Source organism: Xiphophorus hellerii, chromosome 11, assembly GCF_003331165.1.
Source record: "Xiphophorus hellerii strain 12219 chromosome 11, Xiphophorus_hellerii-4.1, whole genome shotgun sequence".
Lineage (NCBI taxonomy): Eukaryota > Metazoa > Chordata > Actinopteri > Cyprinodontiformes > Poeciliidae > Xiphophorus > Xiphophorus hellerii.
The window spans coordinates 16,947,350-16,971,604 of record NC_045682.1 but is presented as its reverse complement, the minus strand read 5'-3'; the positions used below and the strand labels follow the sequence as shown (position 1 = coordinate 16,971,604).

The following is a 24,255-nucleotide window of genomic DNA, read 5'->3' as shown; positions in this document are numbered from 1 at the left end:
CTATGCAGCAGTGAGTTTACGGCTGGGACTCTTTGGGTCATTGGTGTACTGAAATTCAACAAAGTACCTCTCGGACGTCTAATTGGGTGCCTTGCGGAGGTATTCGTCACCCTTGAATATTTTCACATTTACCTCATCAGACAAGGGCAATCCCTCCATGTGAGGTCGCCCCTGGAAGGGGGAGGGATCCCCAACAGAGCTCAGTCCGGTCTCTGTGACCCACTGTGAGCCTGACAAAGCCCAGAGAACCGTAGGTGGCCAGCCAAGAACCCATCATGCTGAAATGTGGCCCAAGCCCCTCCACTGGGGAAACTGCCACAGTTCCCAGGATAATCCCAGCACCACCAGTTCCAGCTGAACAGACAGGGACACAGAGGCAGGGGCAATAGTGGAACATTGCTCTGCCACCTCCGCCCAGGCCTTCCTTTTGGCGTGTCTGTCCATGACTATAATAATGCAGCATGGTGCAATGGTCTAATGCATCATACAGGTAAATCCTTAGACAAAACTGTTTAACCCTTCCAGACCAAATGGAGCGCTGGTGATCCAGCCAAATTTGTAGTACCGTAATAATTCCGCCACACTTTGCCCTATCTGAAAAATTTCAATGGTTTCTGAAAAGGGGAGACGTTGCGCTTTCCAGCCAATATTGGGTTATTATGGTAATTTCACTCCCGCCGTAGCAGGGAGTGAAATTAATCTGAGGGGCGCTCTTTTAATAGACGGTAAATTGTGAAAATAACTTGCTAGATATTGAAAGTTCCAGTTGCTATGGAAAAATGGGCAAATATATACAGTATGTACTCACAGGACATTTAAAGAACTGCGTACAATTAAAATAAGCAAAAATATCCAGGCGGAGATTTGAAATTTAGGACATAAAGAGTTAAGACTGCAAAAGACTTGAGATTGCAGAAGAGCTTCAATATCCCTGCACATGCAAGCAGAGCTGCAACAAGATGGTTTAGATCAAAGCGGAGTGGCTCAGTCAAAGTTCAGACCTAACTCCAACTGAGAATGCATGGAAAGACCAGAGAAAGGCGGCTGTGCAGACACCCTCTCTTCAATCCGACAGAACCTGAGCTATTTTACTGACATGTGAAGGCAAACCCTTAGGCACTTGCTGCTACAATTGGAAAGAAAGAGGGTGGCTTTAAAAATTGATTAATGGGGTTTGAATGCAACTCAAAATTTCCACATGGGAAGAAACTTGTGTTGGTCTATTACATAAAATCAGAATAAAATACACTGGAGTGCGTGCGCGTAACATGACAAAATGTTAAAAAGCTGCATGATCGCATTTGCAACACAGTGTTCCTATGTAAGTCGTGTTGGTATTCATAAGATGCCGAATTTAGTTCATTGCCACTCATTTACATCTCATTTATTAATTTATTTTAACCGCAATCGCGCGCGTTTGTGTTAACGAAGACGATTTAATTTATTCATAAATTCACATTCACTCTCAGGGACAAAGTTGTTGTAGAAAAACCACAGCTGGAGTTGTACTGTTGCGAGCTGACAGTGAGTGATAAATGCTCTCCGAAAAATAAGACCGCAGCAGCAGCTCTGGCAGACAATAGCAGCTCCCCTCCATTCAAAATAACGACGCAAGCCAGCAAAGCCGAGGCCTTCTGAGCCGCTGCAGACGTGCTGATTAACTGGATTTAAGCGGTTGTCTAGTGAGAAGTGCCAATCAACACCGAGTGCCAAGTCAAAGCACTCCACATTTCATATAAGATGGATTTGCATTCTAAAGCCTAATACTGTACCTGCGCTGTGAGCAAAAAGTGATACGAGTCTCTACTGTGGTGTGTTACACACTGGGGTTAAACGGGGATTTGCGATGCGTACGGGCTCTGTTGGGTTTGGGTTGCAGCAGGTAAATCCTCTCTGAGTGTATAAACAACAAAATCCAAGTGTCATTATCTGACAAACCGATCTGCACCAACAAAATCCAGCGATGAGCAATATGAGGAGCCCCGGTGGAAATTGTGTGATTTAGCAGTAGTTTAGCACAGATAGGTTACGATCACTCAGCAGGGAAATGCAAACCAAATCTGCTGTTTTTTTGTGTTTTTTGCACAAATGCGACCGATATCAATCTATCCAAAAAAATCCAGTATGTGCCACTTCCATGATGTGGTATTAAATCTGACATGTATTCGACCTTTACAGTTTCATTCAATTCTGAGAAAAAAAAAAATCTACTTTTCTCATTGTTATGTCATTTTATTTCCTTTCAGTACTCGAGGACAACTTAGATACTAAAAACAATAAGAACAATGTTATAAAGTACCTAAGTGTGTGCAAACTCATGCAGCTACACCACTGCCGATTTTATATTTGTTTACTTTTTTTTATATCAACCCTGAAAGTTTTTTTTGTTGTTGTTCTGTTTTTTAATCAAAACACATTAGACACATTTCAATTTCCTGTTGGAGAAAGTTTGGAAATGTTATGTAACTCCAAGTTTCTCCAGGGGTGTGTAGATTTTTGAGACTTTATTTGGGAAATGATGTGTATCCTACTTTACTATAAAACATGTTTTGTTTTCTTTTTTTAACAACAACAACAAAAAAAAACTTTACAAAGCTAAGTGTGTGAAAAAAACTACAATATGATTAAAAAGTATCAGAGCGTTTTTCACTTATTCGCATAAACACAGATTGCATGCTAATCTATTTATATTAATGTTATTGTTAAAAGCTGGCCATAGTAGAATATATAATGCTTAGGAATTTTTGAAGTTAATTTAATTTATACTTTACTGTGAACCTGAATGCAGCACAAGGCTTTAAATGGTTAATAGAGGAAAGTAGAAAAAGTCTAAAGATTTTTTTTTTTAAATGGATACCAGTAATGTTCCAGGCCATTGAGTTTCCAGTTCTCTATTCATCCGTTGCATGTCTGCCTCTCATGTTCGGTGTTATCTGTCAGTGTGCCAAGTAACAGAGGAAATGGATGGAGCGGAGATGTGAGTGTGTTCTTCAAGCCTTCAGTAAGTAGGTGCTGATTGTTAGCATGGAAGCAAGGTTTTATTTTCTGCTATTCTCTTTCTGTTTCATTGATCAGTAGTGGAGATGGAGAAAAAGGGCAAAAAATATTAGGAGTCCAAAACTTTGGCTTGTTCACTTGTTCTGACAGAAGCTGATAGCAGAAGTTTTCTGAGAAGTTCTTGTTGCTTCTCTGAACTTGATGAACTGCTGTGTCCAAGGACACAGGTGCAGTCGGAGTTGTGAGAAAACTGTGTCTTCTTTGTTATGAGCTGATGGGAAGTCCCATGCTCACTGGTGAATGTTAAAGAGTGATGCATCTTTTCTTTCTTTACTCTTGGATTTGCAGACAGTCTCAACAGTCATATTGTTTTCTTTGACTCTTGATTAAAAATAATGACAGAATGCATTCTGGGTGTTATTCTTGATTCATTCTTATTAATTGAACTAGTGTCTCACATCAAAATAAGATTAATTAATTTATCTCCTTTAACATATTATCAAACTTTGCTCCATCACTTGATTATGAAACCATATGGAGTCTTGTTTTTTTTTTTCACAATTAAATCACACATTTCTTTGCTGGTGTTGACAGAACAGCCACCACATGTGAGATCACAGAACTAAACTCCACTTCATCTAGACTGAAACTTAATAGAGAACAAAGGGATAATAGTGAGCACTATAAGAACCATTTCTTCTAGATGGTCTCATGGAAAGTTGCCTCAAAGATTGAACGCTAGGATTAGATGATATCAATTAATTCTTCCTGGTACGGTGCTGTTCTACTCAGTACGGGTGTTCCCTGCTTCATTTTCCACTGCAAACAACACCCGCTCAACACTGGCGGCGTCAGATGTTTATCGTTGCAGTGTGTGTGAGGCTTCTGAGAAACACACACACACACAACATCCTTCTACGTGCGCTTGAATTAGGCTGCACTACACTGAGTTTACAAATACTTTTAACCAAAATGGCTAAAAATAAAACCATGATACTCTGCGCCAATGTTCCCTCTAATTTTTTCATGTGTCTGATCATACGCACAAGCTTCCCGAGTACACTGAGGACCACTATGGGCTTCATCGGATGTGCACACTGTGGCCACGCACCAGTATTACATCTGTCGTAAATCTGGGATCGTAGCAAGTTGCATGGCTTATTAAAAGAATCAGATTGCATCAACAATTTTCATTTGTTTGCTTTTAATATAAGTGATTTGCCCCACTTAAAATGAAAAAACAAAAACATTGCTGTTCATGAGATGCGTAGTATGTTATAAGTAAGAGACCCGCTTAGCCAGACTGAGAAATGAGACATTACACCTTTCAGACATAACTTTTTGTTCACATTAAAACATTGACATTTTGCACAATGAAATGTGTTCTGTAGCTTGTGATATAGTATAAATTATTGTAAAATATTTAATTACACAGTTTTTTCACATCTGCCCTTCTCACTTCTCCAGTGGTTGTACACTTTGCCCAGGCTGATGGCTCCCTCTGCTTCTTGCTTTGACTTTATGCGCATCAGCTGGTCCAAATGTGCCACTTTTGATGATTTCCATGATTTCTGGATGCTGTTTTGATATGATTCATTAAACTAAATCCCCTTTCATATTCAGTACTGGATGTTTGAAATGTAGAACAAATATCCACAAGCTGTGAGATCTCCTTTAGCTCCTCACATCTAAGTGCTGCATCACCATATCTGAGAATGTCCTGACTGACCCCTGCTTAGGTTTTTGCTTCATTATGTACTTGAATTCAGCATATTGACTGCTAATGGCCTCCATAGTCTGGATGGGTGGAGAGAATGGCCTCATACTTCTTTGCCAGTGTACAAATGTCTGCTGGTCCAAAGTCAAAATGTCTGAGCTCAATGCTTCAATGTCAAATGCAGACGATTCCTTTAATTCATCCTCTGAAAAACAAGCATCAATGTGATCACAGAGTTTACTAATAAAAAGAGTAATCACACCAGTATTTCTGCCATCACCTGAGGAGGTTTCCACTGTACTGTTCTTCTATTTGCACAAACTCCGACAGCCATTTAACCTCAAAAGTAGAGCATTTCTTTTTTACTTTGGCTTGGTGAGTGGATGTCCCACTGCCTGTTCGCTTAGACATGATAAGGTGTTAGCTTTCTCTTAACTCCGCCGCACTGTTCTTACCTAGCTAATCTGCACGGTGCCACAGAGCATATGACCAAGGCACACACACACACAAAGCATGCGATGATTGGCTGCGTAGCGAAAGCGAACCATATCGTATCATTGGCTGGACACCTGTCACTCACTGAGTTAGATCGCAACGTAGTACAGAAAAATATTTAATTGGTCCATAGTCAAAACTGATGTCTGGACTTTATTTTATGACTTGCACACATTTTCTATGAGAATATGCGAGAAGTGCGCGATTGCGCAGGCGTACAGCTTACAGGGAACATTGCTCTGCGCTAATACCCCTGTAGAAGTATGACTAGTGAGTGTTTTTTCTCTCCTTTTGTTGATTTTTTTAAATATATTGTAGTGTTTTGTTCAAAATTTATGTTAATGCCATGACATCAGGGTTGCACAAACAGAGAAACAATATGGCGATATAATTCCTTCATTTTGAAAATATGCAATTCATTTATTTGTGAGCTTTACTGTCGTAGCTACATAAAATATACATCAAGTTGTCAGAACCTGAGTTGTTTTGGAGTTTGATTTTATTATTCTGTGTTCTTTAGTGTCTTTTTTGATTAGATCAGCTTTGTTTTTGCTTTATCTTAGTTTAGTCCTTTAGTTACTTTAGTTTTATTAATCCTAGTCACCCAGTTTGCATTTTTTCTCTCTCTCTCCCCTCACATCTGCAGCTCATTTCTAATCAGCCATCTGTTCCTTGTTCAGTAACCAACCTCCCCAGTATATATGCAACTCCTTCTCAGTCACTCCTTGCTGGTTCCTCCTGTTATCTCCCTCCTACTTCCATGTTAATGCCCTGCTGTGCTTTTCTGTTTTGGCTCACTGTGATGTTTGTAAGTTTTGTTCTTCATTTTTCATTAAAATATTCATCATCTACTCAACGCTGCTCTGCTTTTGGGTGCACCATCGTCACCACAAATCGTCACAAGTGTGGCCAACAGGGACAGTGAAAGTTTATCCAACAAGTCAAATTCAACATTGGCCACAATATTTGCATGTATGGCCCTTGAAATAGAGCATCCTGCCAAATATTCATTCCAAGATGTCCTTGTTTTCAGTATTACACATGCTGATACTGTTGTGATGGTCATAATTAATAAATTGTGCAGCTCAGAGGGATAATGAGGACATTAATTCAAGGTCTTTATAGATATTGCAAGGAATCAGATGTCGTTTATGTTTTTAAATTGTAGTAAGTGATTTTATGGTTTACAGTTCAGTTTTCAAATAGACTTATGACAGCAAATTATTTTTAGAGATTATTTGCTCTGACTGTATGCAGTTATAGATTTTTAAACAAAAAAACAGATATTTTTTTTTTATCTTCATTGCAACAAATACCAGAAAATATTGAGAGAATTGTAAGTTCATATTCTCCATCCGTAATCAACATTCTCAAAAATAAACACACAGACTAGATGTGCTTATAAACACAGGCGGTGCGATTCCATCCATCTGTCAAACTTCACACACACACCGATGTTTAAGCACACAGTCTCACCTCATTGTATAGAGAAGCGTGCCGTTGTCAACTAGTCGTAGTAGTTTGTTTGGAGTTGTCATGTTGTGGGCCACAGATTTCTTCCCGTTGTGAAAGAAGGTATCGGGCGTCCAGATCTTACTGGCCAGTAGGTTGTTAAGCGGCAAAACTTGCATTGGACCGTCGAACTTAAGCCTCTCGTCCCTCCAGCTTTGACGGAAGAAGACATCAATGGTATACTCCTACAGGGAGGACATTGGAAACAAAATAGTTAAGAGAAATGTCTACAGAACTGGAGTATAAAACCGATTACCGCAATTACATGGACCAGTTAAACCACAGTGCAATTAAGGCTAAATTACACTTTGACTAGAATGGACTGGGCCTACGGCATCGTGAGTTCAGTGGCATATAGTTCTTTCAGCTGGTTATTATGCATATATAGGGATAGCAATCTGTTTTTCTTTTAACAAAAAAGGCAAATCTTATCTGTAAAAACATCTGCCTCTAATCCAACAGAATACGCTAGAAACTAGATGTGTAGCGATGGACTCTCTGAACCTTCAGAGACACATAAAGACATTTACACAGTCAGTCTTCCTTCAAGAACATTTCTGAAATTAAGAACAGTCAATTGGACAGCTGCTAGCATTTTCACTAAAACTAGTATATCACCTGAGTGAAAACAGCAAAACTGCTGAAATGCTGAGTTTGTTTAAATCATCCCCCTTCGTTCAGGGTTTGCCTTTGATTAATAACAGCTGGAACGTTGATTACTTCTAGTCTGGATGGTAACTTTTTTACTTCTCTTTATGTCCCCACTGTGATGTAATGTTTTGCACTTTGAACTGCCTTGTTGCTGAGATGTGCCGTACATGTAAACTGAGTTTATTGTATAGACGTAGACATACATAAATAGCCTTTTTAGTGCTCATTTTGCATAAAATTACCATATTATAAGGACTGTAATATTAGACACTGATTAAGTTCTCTAAAACGCGGTTTTGGATTTGCAAAAACTAAATTGCTTCATTAACTTTACTTTCATAACGACATACTGCAGAAAAATACATTACAAAGAGAAACAACTGATTGATTATTTGAAGGCTTGTGCAACAAAATATCTTTACTGCTGCCTCCATGGAAAACAAGATTATGAGGAGAAACTGCAAGAATTCAGTAGTCGTAAATTTATTTCATAATAATTACAAAGGCTTGGTGTCCTAATAAAAAGCTGTGCAGCTTGGACCGATTGTTTCAACATAACAAGCTAACAAAACAAGTTCTCTGTCCCATGCAACAGGACGCATTATTAACAATCAAGGAAATTTTTTATTTTTATTTTACTCACAACAGAAGCAAACTTCACACCGCACAGAATGCAATCGTCTGCCCCCTTGGTGAAAAATCTAATAAATTAATTTCTCAATGGCTTTAACGACAGGAAGTAATCATGCACAGCAGGAGGGCCGTACCACTTCCACTCAACACATCAACAGGGGCTCCTCTAAACAATGCTAATTGATTTGAATGACCTCCTGACGGCATGACAACCTAGGGCGCAACCAGACAGACTGCATCAGAAGCCCTTTTATAATAGGGCTACAGAGAGCGTCACTGAAACAAGAGGAAGAAGGTGACAAACATCCCCCCCCCCCACTACTACTACAATCTGTTTGTGTTGGATTTTTTGGCTTAATTCTGTTCTAAACACACAAATCTCTAAGATACTCAAACAAATCCAGAAATGAAACGAAGCTATGCTCTTTATTGTTTGTTTAGTCATGTTCCACGCAGAAAATAAAGAATTAACACAGGCTGAGATAACAATAAAATCATACAAATTATAAAAAATCCCAACCCCTGATTGTTTTCTGATCTGCACAGAACAATTTGACCAAAACTTTCCAGCAGTACCAGGTAATTTCCTGTAACCACGGGTATCCTCACGTTGTTCATTTTTCATGAAATGGCTTCTGGTGAATAAACATAAAATAAATGTATCTGACGAGGATGAAGCCATTATTTGCTTTGTCCCCTGTGGCAAAAAAAATCTCCTGTAAGCACTGAGAAATAATTTAAAGATTGAAAGACAGGAATGAGGAAAAATGTAGCCAATCTCCACAGGGCCAAATGGCACAGCCGGTTCAGATGCCAGCTGGTGTTCTGCAGGGACTGAGTGATTGATTTCCCCTTGACGGAGGAGACAGCAGGAGCCTTCTATCCCACCATAATTTTTAAATTTCTCTTCCTTTACAGGAAAGAAAATCGGGAATGGATTCGCCCCCATAAACATCGGTGTTCTAGGCTGCATTTAAGAAAATAAAAATCTTCCTTTTTTTATCGGCTTAATATGTTTACAGTTTTACAGAACCTATTTAACTCTTCACAGATGTCTTTGTTTTTTGTTTTTTTTATATCAGACATAGATACCACAAATAATAATTTCATGCATTAAAGAAAAAAAAAAGGTGAAATTTCATAAATGCTTGTACCGCCTTTGGCACTAACAACTGACATCAAGCATTTGCAGCAACTGGCAATACTTGTTTTTCATCTCTGTTGAGGAATGTTGGCACCAGTTTTTTTTTTTTTCCACTATTGGTTTTTCTGCAGCCACATCATCGTCAAGATGTGTCCTCTTTGCTCAGCAGAGTTCTTTCCCTTTAAAACTATCCTTTTGATGCAATTTGCATCCAGTCTGTTTCTTATTGGTGAAATCTGAACACTGACTTTAACTGAGGTAGATGAGAGCTTTAGAAGTCGTTCTGGGTGAGTAATTTTTGGACTCTTGGTCACTCCTGGGAAGGCTCCCCACTGCTCCACTCTTCTCCGTTTGAGGATAAGGATTCATTATGGTTTACTGCCATCTTAAAAGCCCAAAGCATTTGTAACCATTCCCACACTAAGAGATGTTTTTGCTTGGTTTTCTCATTTGTTCTCGATTTTTGTTTTGGAAATAGTTTAGCCTACTTCAAGCTGTCAGACAGGTTGTGTTTAGGTGATTTTGTGATTACACAGATCTGAGAATGATTTGTTAATTGTACTTCCATATAGAGCCAGTTTGGTTTGACTATCTTTTGTTCCTAAATTTAACTACATATCTATGCTAACTGTAATAATAAAACTACTTACATGATTATGAGAGTTTATTATGAAGGAGATTTGAAGGGGATTTTACATTTAGAAACCAGCAAAGTAAAAAATAAAGAAGATAAATAATATATACTATATGTTTACATACATCCATAGGCTACCGAGTCAGCCAGGTTTCATCTGACAGAATATGATTTATACCCTCAGATGCCTTGAATGCAATAACAACACGTTTGTTTTTAATCATTTTTATGATGCGTAGCTTGGAAGTAACATCTGTTTGTTCACAACTTCAACCCTAATTTCATTTAGTATGATAATGACTCCCAGATACGTTCCCTTTATATGCAGTATCATGATCCCACCTTCTTAGTCACTGCATAAAAACATAACACTTCAAATGATTCTCATTTGATTAGAATACAACGCTTACATTTACAGTGGGCAGCCTAATGAGCTGAAATGAATAATAATAAAACATTCAGTGGAACAATATTGCTTTTCTCTTGACTGGAGGATGTTTTAGGTGTCAGACATCAAGCGGCACTCGGTAAATGTGACATCCACAAAGGACTGGGCTGTCTAAAGAAAAAAAAACAATATCAGTGAAGAAGCTTGTATTCAGGCAGGACAACTTGTACAGTGACATTGGGTTTTAAATTGAACATGTACCACAGAATCATCAGAATAGTTCACATTATATTTACTGCTTTGTCATCTGGACAAAAGGATGTTAGCTGGAGCTTACTTCCTGTTGGAATAAACAACATGGCTGTCGAGTCGGTCAAAAACAAAAACACAACCGTTTTTAACTTGTTGTAGGCACTGCGTGTGGACTGGCTGTAAATGATCCAATCCATGATTTTCATGATAAACATTAGCAAGTCAACACAGAGGTGCAGCTCTAACCCTTAGTCTGACGTTAACTTTTGACCTCATGAGATATAATGGAGGGTTTTTTTTTTTTCAAAGAGAGGCTGTTCTTTTTCTACATCCTGTGGACAAGAGGATATATGTTCAGCTGTGGAGTCAGCCGTCTTTCACAAGCTGTCTACTATCGTCCGTACGGCAACCAAAAATTTACTGAAGCACGAAAAAGGCCTGCAACCATTCTCCAGTGCGTATCACAATGAAGTATAAATCTTAAGTCTGAACGAAGCAGGCCTTTCATGTCTGCAAGTTGGGATTAATCTCTGAACCCTGTCCGCAGACGCTGCTGGACCGTTATCGCAGCGTTTTGCATGAAAAAAAGTGCAGATGGAAAAAAGAAATTAAAAATCAAAGGAAAAAGATGTGAATATCACACATCTATAAACGTCTCCTTTATAGATACTGGTCAAAGTTGGAAAGCAGCTGCTGGTGGCGAGGCCAAAACTAATGAGGATGAAAGGAAATGATGAAAACGACTGAAAGGCCTGATAAGATGGCAGTTAAGGTAGGATGTACAGCAGACTCCACCAAATGAGTCTGGACATTAAACAAATGACAGCGGCCGATTATGGCAGGAAGGTTGTGTCTGATAGAATATTAAAGGAGCTTTCTATCTGGAATAAAGGAGTTCATGAAGTTTAACCGTTACATCTAATTTCAATAATGCCACCATCTCACTTTGCTTTAACGCTCTCTGTAGATCTGGAAGTTTTTTTTAAATGTTTCAAATTATGCACCAAAGTTCTAGCTTGTTTTATTTATTTATTTGTCTTTGGAATCTATTTTTGAAACTGCTGAAGCAACACAGGAGCAATAAAAAAAAAAAAAAAGTATTTTATTTTACATTTCGCAGATTTGATGTATCGCTTTTGACGACGTATTATGTGGAGGAAAAAAAAACTCACCAGCTGTTTTTCCACTGAAATAGTTTGGATGACAAACGGCGCCTTGTTTGTATCTGCACACAGCAGGCCAGGGTTAACATTGCGGCTCGATTGTGTGGTAATGACACACATCACTTCAGGGGAGGCTGCACGTGCATTGGACCTGGCTCTGCCACTCTGGGTATTGCAATCATCAGTCAGACTTTATCAATGTTTTAATTACAACTCCTCCTTATTCCCCCGGTTGTAAATCATCCTCCCTCGCTCCACTTCTCGTGTGCCGTTCGCTTTTCCCTGCTGGGAGAGCAACCTGTGCGAGATTCGCAACGAGCTGTGAATCCCACACCAACTCCAATTACATTCACATGCATCCCAGCGCTCTAAGGTTCGAGCTTGTTTATCATTTCGCTGTGCTGCACGTCACGCGCGATGCGTCTACGTGTAAAATGTTCAAGAAAATAGAGAAGCTCGCCGTAAAATGGAGATGTTTTGAATTTGTCATAAGTCACAAATTAACAAAAGACCATTAAAAGAATGAGAAACGGCAGAAAATATATATTTAAACATTTATATAAATCTATTTAGTTATTCTTCTCCGTAAAACTTTTCTTCCACTTTGACCATTTCATTTAGCCTTTCCCGTTTTCTTACCTAGCAAATTACTTTTGGCCTTTTCTCCCGTAATCTTCTTTCAGCATTAAAGTGTAGTTGTCAGATAATGAGCTTTTCACTCTCTACTGCCAAAAATCCAGATTATACCTACCAGCCAATTGTAAAACCCTGCATGTGTAAAAAATGACTTCACAGCTCAACTCTTTTTCTTCCTCTGGCAAAAAAAAAAAACAACAAAAAAAACCTTAAACACACAGATCATAAAGTAGGGGACACCGGTTTAACGTGATATCGTTATAGCTATCAAAATCTTTCCAGAGGAAGGAAGAAAGCGTTTGAACCTACACTGATGTGACACTCATCCTAAGTGAACGACTTTTAAGGTAGACATAGATTAGTGATCAGCCTCATTGGCTGGAAAATGAGACGTTTCAGATTTGTGCCTTGGATCTTATTTAGTTTAGCTCTTACTCAACAGTAGAGCGATGAGCATGCAGGAGGGAGGTTGAAATACAGACCAGCAAAAAGCTAGCATACAGAAAGGAAGACATAGGGAAGCAAAAGAAATATAATCAAATTAATTATCTCTTGTCTGTTGCCTAATGGGATATACACAAGCACACCAAACGCCTACACGTTGAGTTGTAGAAAAAAATGGATAGAAGGGTACATAACACACAAAAAAAATCATGAATATTAAACAAATATTTCTAGACGTATTTAAAAACCTGTGCTTATTTCTTGTGTTCACACCAGTAAAACAGTAGAGATGTACTCACAGTAATAAAACAGATTTCTAACTGACGCCAGTGTGACAGCTTCTGGATCTACAATTTAAAGAATTAACGCACACGGCGTTATATTTTAGGAGTGCAAACAGAAGTGTATAAATTACACAAATTGCATCATAAAGAATCGGCACAACGGAAAAAAAAAACATGACTCGTATTGATTTGGAAAACTCACATTCTCAGAGTTAATGGACCAAATAATCCATCAGTGCAGCCAGTCCACTGCCTGCTGATTGCCTGCTCAGTTTCTATGTTCTACCAAGTATCAGCTAGCACAAAGTGGAGTTGCCGTTTGGTGTTTCAGCTGTGGTCAAACATTCCAGCCTGGTGTCAAAGAGGTGAGGATAACAAACACAGACAGTGCACCACTCAGCATATTTCTACTACATGTCTGTTTTGGTAACGATGAAGGTTAAAGTTCACCCTCCTTCAGTTTTAGGTTTTATTTTTCCAGACATAAAGCTCATCTAGATATTTCCAGGCTCTCAAGTTATATCTATTTGACCTAAAGTGGCTAGATTACATACTGTAGTTATTTATTTTAAAAATTAATGTAGAATAGGAGAGCCTAAGCATACCTCACGCTTCATTAGCTTGTAGAATCACATATGAAAAGTGAGTTTGTATTGGACCTAAAGACTCTCCAGGCCCGGTAGCTACAAATTGGCCAAGATCATCGTCCCTCCACCACCATGTTGGTTCAATATGTTTGTGAGGTAATGTTGCGATTTACTTTGGTTCCATCTTATTCACTCTGATGCCTCTTTGCAAACCGTGCCAGGTCCCGATAAAGTAATCCTTCTCTATGGAGAAGTGGTTTTCTCTTGGCCGCCCAAGACAAACCTGTTCATACATTCTCTTGCTGTATGATAAAAATAATGTCTCACTTTATTTTAGGAAGCAGTCATTTTATCAATCTGTTTGATACTGGTGACCATAATTATATGTAAGTTTCAGCATAGGTTTGAAGTAGGACGTCAGGGTTGACATTTCCTCGAAAAACACATTCGCTGAAGTCAATTACTCCTGGATTATCCCTTCTCCATAATTGCTTAGCCTTCAATCTCTGACCTCATCAGTGAACAGCTGAATGTGATTGGTTAAAACTGGCTTGCCCAGTGGGAATCTGTAGATTTACAATTTTAAGAATAAATGGAAGACTTTAGTTTTCAAAACTGGTTAAAATCTAAATGACGACTAATCTCGCAGTTTCTTCCACACATTTGGCAGAGAATGAGTCAAGAAAAAGGGCAATTTGTTGGTTATGTCCCTACGAAACAAAGATTAAGCTTCCATTAGAATGAAACATATTAAAAGTTAACATTTTATGTCTTGTTTCATTGTTTTATATTAATTAAGTCTGTAAGGTGTAATTTGAAGTTAAAGTCTTGCTCCTTAGCTACTCAGTGACTGTGCGTGAAGTCCTATTAGCTGCTGTTTTCCAGAAACTACTCTGCTTTCAACTTGTTTGTAATCGCACATAAATCATTCTCAGACATTGGGGGAAACTATTACTTCCATTGTGGATGATAAAAACAAACAAATCTAACCCTACATTAACTTGTGTATTGTATGGAAAAGGGCGTAATTGGGCTTACCAGCCTTTGAACAAGGACAACATGATTGATATGGAAACCTGGAGTTCACCTCCAAACGTAAGTGGCACAAATATCCATCTTCTCGGTAAACACCTGGAGCGGAGCGGGGATCCTGAATTTTGGGCATACAAATGTATCGTGAGCATCTCATTTCTCAGGGGTGTTTGCACCCAGAAAATGCGCACACCTGGGGAGATTAGGCCATCGCTGACATCTTGTCAAAACAAGCTGGAGCGCGGCACACGTGACAACCTGAACTGCTTCATATCAGCGCAGGCCTGTCAAAGCCCGCCATGAGACAGGTACATGTGCTGCAACGGTGCACGCATGCGAATGAGACGCAACTCTGCAGGCTTGCAGAAGATGAAGAGAAACACGTTCAGCTTTTTAACAATTTTCTTTACCAAAGAATGAGACGTAGGTGTAAAAATGTGGACATTTTTGTCCAAGAAAGCCAAATAGTAAAACGTAGCTCCTGTTGCCATACGGGATACTGAAGGAAGACGTGGTGTATTGAAGCCAGAGTGAAGACTTGATGAGAGGCCCCAGGGCTGAGAGAAGAGCAGACATTTTTGGGACACTTGATGTTACAGTGAGGGGTAATTGAACCATTGGATGTACACAACATAAAAGTTTGACATGCCGAGGGTATAGAATGTGCACTGTCTAGGAACATTTCAGCTTTAATATTCTCTTCCAGCGCTGCAGTTTTTTAGGGCCACGCTAGCAGCATGACCCCTGGGATACGAACATCCTCCAGCTCCTTCCTTTGGGCCACCATGAATAATCTCACTGTGCCCTGAAAGAATCACCATTAAAATCTGATGTATGCTCCTTTTTCTCTGACTGTGGAACCCGGTTGACTTTAGTTTTCTTCTAACTCTCTTCTGTCATCTAACATGTTGCACCATATTGCGAATTGTCTCGCTTTCCCCCTCTAGTACTGCGGTTGCGGTTATTCTCAGTGTATCTCCACGAATCAGAATTGCAACAAATTTGCATAACATATGCATGCACTCTTTCTAAAAGCCTCCGATTATCCTCTGAAATACAGTTTGGATTGTCCATTTTCTCTCCGTTCAGCTGATCGACAAAGAGCCTTTACGTTCCAGAACAGAGCAGTAATCTGTGCTGCTTCCTACTCAGGCACTGCACCGGTCCACGTTTTGTAGCCTGAAAACCCGTGATTTAGAAAACACATTAACATGCCCCGTCCACGACCCACTCTAGATATGCTTTTATCAGCTCTGAGTAGGAGGTTTTTCCCCAAGGCACATCGAATTTCTTTCTTCCCCTAATATGTCCCAATAAACGTGGTCCAATTCATGCGGCAGTCTTTTCAAATTAGTCTCTACAAAACTCTTATTCAGAAGGAGCCCAACTGGTTTGTAGACAGTTATTGAGGTCAGTGTTTCAAATCTTTAAGTCTGTGGTCAAGACTTACTTTTTGGTGTTTATACTATTCACTTGTGCTACTTTTAGTGCATAACCACTGGCTTTGCCTTACCTTCCCTTATTTAACTGACCAAGAGGTCATGTAATCCCATGCAATGGCCTCAGATTTAACTGCTAAAAAGGAAAATAAAAACAAATTCAGTGGGAGGAATTATTAGAGAGCAAGAGTAAAGACAAATGCATATTCTTATTTGTTAGATTCTTATGTGTTATTCTTGATTGCATCATGACCAGGAGCATCAATACATGTTGGCTTCAAATGATGAGTCTGAACTGTTGTTTTTCCAGAGTGGAGTAACTATGATGAAATTATGATAAATGAATTGAAAAATAACAATGTGCACAATTTGTTGTGGATTTTCAAAAATATCAACATATACACCTATTAATTATGTTAGTAAAATGTTTATTGGAAGGTTGCACAAAATGTAAAAGTGTGTCCCTCTGTTTTTGAAAATCTTCAAAACAATTTTCCCAAAATATTTATTTGAATACATAAGCTGATATATATAGGAGGGTAATTATAAGTACTGAGAACAGATAGAAACATGATACTAAATCTAAAGTTAGTTTAGCACACATGGGATTAAATGATACCTTAACACCTACTTTATAAAAAAAGACCACAAAGCAGACATTTTGTATGTGGGGGTGTGTGTGTAGGGGTGTGTGTGTGTGTGTGTGTTTGAGTGCAGTTCTTGTTTTGCCTTTGACGACCGACAGGATATACCCGCACCGACCTCACTATCTTTTTATCTGGCCAAAACATTATCACAAGTGAGACTCTGTGTCCCAAGCTGTTTCCACTTGATTCATGTTCCTGCCAAGTGAAGCATGTGAAAAAAAAATAAATAAAAAATTCTAGATCCATAACTGAGCTTTGAGAGACCCCAAAGGTGATATGTCCTGAAAAAGATAAAGGACTGTCTATTAAAATAACGCAAGTGAGCCAACATTCTTTCACAAAGCAAGTTGGGAATAGAGTGTTTCACATATTGAGTCTTCACAGCAGCGGGATCTGGCTCAAACCGAGGATTCCTGTAATGAGGACAGATAAAAATATGATACAACACTCCTGGATGAAGCACCGTTTCACTTTAAGTTAGATATTCTTTACTTTTTCTGTAAATAATATGTATGATGTGGCCAGAAATGCTGCAGGAGGATTGTAAATGTCTTTTTAGAGTTATTTTTCAGGATGGAATAAATAAAACCAAAATATTATAAGCTGATAGAGTTGTTTTTTTTCTATAAGAGAGATTCCCAGAAGATAGCACTAGAGTGTCAGTTTTGCACTGCAGATTTCCACATAATTAAATTCCTCAGATACGGTAGTGAAAAGCCACATTCTTATTTGCTAATAATATGCCAATTGTTGTCTTGGTCATGTGCAAATATTAAAAGCTACAACCAATCATTGCTTAGTTTACAGATGAGTCTATGTATGTTTACAGAAAACTATGTATTACCGATGGTGTATATTTAAGATATGAATACAGGTAAGAAGTGCACTAAGTGCTACATGACGTCAGCAAGGAATGCTTTCTGTCAGATTAAGTGTTATCCAGTGGCAGGTTGTACGTAAAATAAATAAGATGTCGTACAATTGTGTATTCCAACAAGCTGCCTGCTTCTGGACAGATGCTCCAGCCAGGTAATTAGTTAAAAAATCAGTCCTGAGAGAGATTTATAAAACACTTTCAGGAAAGAAATTCAACAGAACCCCCCACCCCAAAAAACTAACAATTTAGGTAAAATAAAATATAAAGAAATCTGTAATAAGAGACATTTTTTAACAGTTATGATACTATTGTCATACTATTTTCAATTTTGCCATGTAATTTGATGCATTGAATAACGTATGTCATAAAAATCTAAATATGAGTAAATGAACACAACTCTTTGGAAAGTCAAATCCTGTATTTTGCTGCATTGTACTTTCATTTAGTTTTTCCACAGCTTTTTTCCCCCACTGTTTCTAGTTTTCTATCTTTCTGGTCATGTTCTTAAAGCATGTTTTTATGAACTGCTGTTTTGTAAAGTGAATGTTTACTGAAATGGAGTGTGTAGGATTCAGTGTACCACAGCGTCACGACAGAGAACGTTACTTTTGCAGTGACTTTACTATGAGAACCCAGTGGCATTCTGGGAATTGAGATTAAATGTTGCAAGTGCCCCATAATAGGATACTAGAAAGGCATAATTACCAAACAGATTATTTTGCCATCTGTTCAAAAGTCAAGTGTGGAGGTGAGTAAATCTTCACTGGTGCAGACAGAGAATCTGAATAATGCGGCATGAGAGTAACATTTTCTGTATGCATGTGTCTCTGAATTGTGACTAAGACCTGGCTAAGCTATTGATCAAACATTGTTTGCTACAGTGGCAAATCAAGGTGATGCTAAAATGTCATTGTTCTAAACCTTTGTCTCGTTCTACACTATTCAAACACAAAGCATAAAGAAGAATAGAGTGCGTCCTAAAACTATGGCCATGTTTTATTTGCTTCTGTTCTCCCTGTCATTACAGTCTTTGATGTACATTTTAAGTTTAACAGAAACAGAGTCGGGAGGAAGTGAGGCAGATGTTTAGTAACCTATTAAAACGGCTCTACTGTTGTTGTGGTCTCTAGCACGGAAAACAACAGTGTGTATGCGCAAATTGGGCCTCTATGTCATTATTTTTAATAATCGCCTTATCTCCAGTCTACAAATGCCATTTAAAAAAACCCCCCAAAACTTCATTCTGGAAAGCATTATTACAAATCCCAGTGCTCCTCGTGGAAAAACTCTTTGTGTGGACAAGAAATGGAAACAGAGCAGAAAAGCAGAAGGTCTCCATTTTGTGAAACATATTAGTGAAGACAAGGCCTCAACCTGGTGTAGATGTCTTGAAATGAAGATCACCTGGCTGCATGACGTAAGCATCAGCAGAATGAAGAAAGATAGATGCACTGACTCAGTGTTGCTAAGCTCAGCTAAACTAGATTTTTTAACAACCTTGGCCTAGCATAACATTATGTAAGCTGGCATAAAGCAAACGTGGTAAATTTTAACGATAACACAAAAAGACAGCTACGGTGGTGTTAACATAAGTCAGTGAGATCCTCAGGAGATCCTTGCCGGCTCATGGAAATCACAGTCTGACAGAGTAAACATGACCTGCTCCAAAGAAACCAAGAGCTGAACCACTGTACATGAACGAGCTGTGTAGTGAAACCACAATGTTCCTATCTTGCTGTGTCACTCAGGCTGACAGAGCAGCTCAGAAGCAGGCAAAAGAAACAACCTGAAGCCCACAGTGGGCAATTAGAGCTGCATGATCAAATGTGTCAAAAGTCGCAGGGGGTCCCAAGATTAAACAGAGGTCATCCGGACTGGCTTGAAAGGAGCTTTTGACTCTATTACACATTCTTTAGTGCTATATTGTGCAGCAGCAGAACTGTCATCACCGTTTAAAGTTTAAAGAAAAAAAAAAAAAACAGCAAAAAAAGGGGAAAGGTTTCTCTTTTTTGAGGTATTTTGTGTTAAACGTCAAGTCTGCTTTAATCCAATTCTTAGTTCATTGGTCTAGAAAGTCTGTCTCAAAGAATTGAACTCTGGTCCGCCTCAAATCCCAGGTCTCTGTTCGGTTCAATTGAAGCAAACTATAATGTGTGGCATTCTGGGTAAATGCAGCCTAAACAAACATGCGAGTCTAACGATAGTGCGGGGAAACGGCTTGTGGTTTTGTACCAAAGAGAAGCAAAATCCTACAACCGCTAAAATCTAATGCCACTCCATTTTTGTTTACATTTTGTGAAAAACAAAGTTTCACTCAGTGTCTTCTTCAGAGGCTTTTTTTTTTGTCATTTCCTTCAAGGGTTCTTGGTGCAGCGCCACCACAGGCGAGGGGAGGAACAGGTTTTTCAAACGGTTCGGATCATTTGACACAATGTAGTGTGAAAACAAACAGCACCAGCTGAAAATGTAACAAATATTGCAACTTTGGTCCCCTATTGAATAAAATCTACTGGACTACGAGATGTAAAAACACCCTTAAACTTCACTGATTTAGCATGTTTTAAAATATGCTTTTTCATACATAGTTTATATTTTGACCAATGAGCTCGGACATTGATTACTGGATAAAGAAAACTAAAGTAAAGCCAAGTAAATTACCATTGTTATTTCAGATGCTGTTTCAATCCAAACTACTTTGGCTTAACAATGGTAAGTGATTACATGCTAAATGGGGAATTTTCTTTCATTTGTCCATTTACAGTGGAAACTAGAGATAGAAGATGGAAAGAAGAAGGAAACACTCACCATGTCTGTGTCCGACACCGGCCCAAAACTCGTCACGTAGATGTTTGTCCTCACTTCTGTCACGCTCTCTGAGAAAAGAGAAAAAAACAACAGCACATCGCTATTCAAGTTCAGGTTTTAAAAATAAAGATTCCTCGCACCACAAATGAATCATATATTTGCAACAAAATAGTTGTTTGAATATTTATTTGAAAGAATGTATTTTTTTCTTTAGTTTCGTGCTGAAAATGAGTTTGCTGCTAAAACACTGGAACAATATTTAAGTCAGCAATAGGACTATGGATAGCCTAATAATGTATTCTAACAAAAGCAAAGAGTTTACCGTAAATTAAAAATTGGTCATATTATAATATTCACAAATCATTGTAATGCCTCAGGTAGTCGGCAAAAACAAACTTTCAAATCTTTAGTATTATTAACTTATAATTGATCTAAAGTAATAAGGATCTCAAAACCTTCCAATAAATGAAACCAACAAAAGGGTCTATCAAATAGCTTCTATTTCAAGATGAAAGAATAGTTCATTAAAATTATAAAGATATTTCCCAAGCTTTTACATATCTGCTGGTGAAGTTACAGACAAAAGTCTGTGAGAAAAGAAAAATCTCCTTCATCTCTCCAAGACAACTGGATTCACTATGTTTACTTCCTGGTTACTCGGTAAGATTGATGAGCGTTTGTGTCTGACTGTATCCTGGTTGATCCTCAGCCTTAGACGCGATTTTTGCGCTTTTCTTCTCTTGGTACTGGAAACAAAAGTGTTCAGATCCAGAGATCTCTGTAAACAGCACTTAAAAACATTGCACTATTTTTAAGCAATAATCCGGGGCCTTAACAGACTTTGACTTATGTATGTAATATTGGCTCACACGGTGCAGAAAGGCAAAGGAAGGCTGTGCAAAGCCTACTGAGTTATCAGTGTAAGTATGCTCTGTGAATACTTTGGGTATTTCTCTGCAGCTTAATCCATGGATTCAAAGTGTCTTTGTTCCTAATCTTGTCCGATCCACATCTTTCTTGTTAAGCTACACACTGCAAGTTTCGGAACATAATGTTGGCTTAAGAGTATCGCAGATTTGCTCGAATGGATCCTCCAGTGGTCCTAAACAGCATTGGTTATAACAATCCCAAGACTTGGCAGAGAATGGTTTATATACACTGACCTCAATTCAGATGCAAGATGTTGCTTTGAGCAACTTCTCAGGCTGCTGCTGAGTAAAACGACCATTTGTTTGACTGAAGCTCATCCACCAAAGCATAGAAAAAAACAACCTGCTCTGGGCTACGCTGGAGTTGACTTCTTTGGAAAGAAGACATCCCTTTTGACCCAAATTAATTTGAGCTAGCTTGCCCCAAAAACATTTAGCAATACCTAAGGGACTGGTGATTCAGGAAGCGAATGCAGCTGCTCGGCATCCAGCATATGTCAGTGTGTCCTCTTTGTTCCAAGCACTTCGCACATCTTTTCACTCATGTTATCCACATTAGAATCTGACTGGAGGACTTTTTCTCTGTCTTGCAGTCACTTTTTAAGTTTTTTTTTAAAGCCATAATAGCGCTATTGCATGTTGTGTTAACACAGTATCCTGCGAAAGTATTCACACCCACACAATGTTTTTCGCTTAATTTATCGGGTTAGGGCTAAAGACTGCACAGTGGCACATTTGATAGCACAGCTGCCTTTCTGCATGGATTTTCCATTTATTCGTTGTAAAAGAATTTCAAAGACAAATATTTTGTTGCACCCACTACCCAGTTACACTTTACTTTGCGTGTTCCTTTATTGCAGCATAATCCATTGAGTATTACAAACATGAAAATGTTCTAGGTGCTTCTGCAAAGTACAGTGAATTTATGTGCTGGTGAAACCAAAAAGTAACATGGGCATCACAATGCATCAGCACACGACTAAAAGAACACTGTACTCACTGTGAAGTATGGTGGTGGCACTGTCATGCTGCGGTCACTTTTCTATAGATGGCACTAACGTATTTGCTAAAATGGATGAAATCTTTAGCAGATTTAAACATAATTCGGTTTTGCCTCAACTTTCATGTCTCTGTAATTAAAATAAAAAAACAAAAAAACCAGCTGAAATTTAAATTCTTTTTTAATTTTCATCACTCTGACTCCACATCTATGTAAAGAGATTCATCACCAAAAGAAAAATTCAGCTCAGAATTAAATCTGACTGAATGTCTTTTATAGAACAAATGCTCTCACAAGCAGAATTTTATACCCGCTGTAAATGACCCAGTAGTGAGGGACGTTTTCTGAACATTTAATAATTCCTCTAAACGCAGCATTAAGTAGGGCATGCGATAAGAATCACGGCAGTCAAAAATTTGCCCTCTTCAGTGTGGGCTGAATCAGCTCCTCTGGGGCAATCATGCCAAGCAGACTCTTGGGCCACTGGCGAGACAAATTGCTGTTCCCAGTGGAGCAGCAACAACTAGAGATAGATGAGCCCTTTCTCCAGAAGTGAATGGATCCTCAGCTCTAGCTGTGTCCCAGATCTGAGCGACCACCCACAGGTAAGTCTCTAATCCTTTAGCAAAGGGCCCCACTGTGAGAAAAGATCCACTGCCACATTAATCATTTCTGCAGCACAAATGGCTCTTCCAAATATGTGATTATCACAACACAAAGTCAGCAGTTTGCATGGCAGGTTTAGGCATTAGCAGAACAAGTCGCCCTCTTTCTGTTCCTGCCGCGGCCGGGCAGCTGAACAACAGATGGAGACGCTCCTGAAAACAAAATGAGATTGCATTTTCTAGTTGTTTTTTTTTTTTGAAGATTCTACGACAGACATAAACTCTGGACAGCAACTAAAGTAATCTGTAGCTATTCTTTCTTTCGTTTCAGACAAAAGCTAATTTAAATTATGTGTGGGCATCCTCGCAGAGAAATATCACTAGTAGATATATAAGCAATGGTTTTAACTGGAGAAAAAGATTCATTTATGCTATTTTTGTTGAAAATGAGTTTTTAAGTCTCAACTTCCCTTAAAACACGAAGCACGAATAAAAGTAAGAGTAAACATTCAATCACACGTGGAAAGAATATGTAAAAATTAGAAGTCTTTAATATAAGTACAATTATTTAGTGGGAAAAAGAAATGATTGTTTTCTGTCAGTGAGATTATAATTGGTGACCTTAACATTTACTGTGAAATAAATACCAAAACAAAATCTGTTCTTTAAAATATTACGTTTTTTTTTTTTATTATTCTAGGAAATCCAATGAATACATGTACTAAACAAAAGGTTGAATTTCCTTTTTTATTTTTAGATGTTTCCTATGGGTGCCAACAAATGTGGCAGACACTTGTTGACTCCAGAAAGAAGAATAAAATGACTTTAATAGGCAGGAAAAACAACATTGGCCTTAATATTTGTAGATTTGTTCCCTTAACTGTGCTTATTTCCAAAAAACACATCAGGTGGGAACAGATCATTCACATAATTCTAGTGAGAAATGGTAATGACCAGCATGTTCACAGAGACCAGGTTATCCAGCCTGGTGACTGTAAACCCCCCAGGAAGGCTTTAGGCTTGAGTAACAAGCAATAGAGCAGAAATGGACATTCCAGCTGGCTGGTCGAGAAATAATGAAGCCCTCTTGATGAGCATGTGGGCTCACTGTTATGCTGTGTGTTGTCCCTGGAGGGATGAATATTTGGATCAAATGGCCTTAATTGGTGGGATTTTCACTGACATATATGCTTATTTGCCATTTGGGTGCGATTGAAGAAAGACTTTCACCCAGAGGGAAATAAATTTCCATAGCGGAGCCGCACAGAGTGACCTGACTTCATCATGGGCCAGCGAGTCGTCTCTCCCAGCTAAAGCGCCCCGGACAGAGGGAGATTGATGGGAAACAAAAAAAAAACAAAATAAGAAAAAGACTAAGCTGTAT

General features: G+C 38.6%; 1 protein-coding gene across 3 annotated transcripts in view; it reads right to left on the bottom strand.

Moving 5' to 3' along the window:
• The window catches only part of gabra3 (gamma-aminobutyric acid type A receptor subunit alpha3), a 138,377-nt gene that overhangs the window by 43,927 nt on the left and 70,195 nt on the right, over positions 1 to 24,255 (bottom strand). For all 3 annotated transcript variants that reach the window (XM_032576866.1, XM_032576865.1, XM_032576867.1), the window contains exons 4-5: positions 20,338 to 20,405; positions 6,686 to 6,906 (exon numbers count right to left, since the gene is read on the bottom strand). In XM_032576866.1, the coding sequence (XP_032432757.1) occupies positions 6,686 to 6,906; positions 20,338 to 20,405 (289 nt within the window). The remainder of the gene's footprint in view (positions 1 to 6,685; positions 6,907 to 20,337; positions 20,406 to 24,255) is intronic.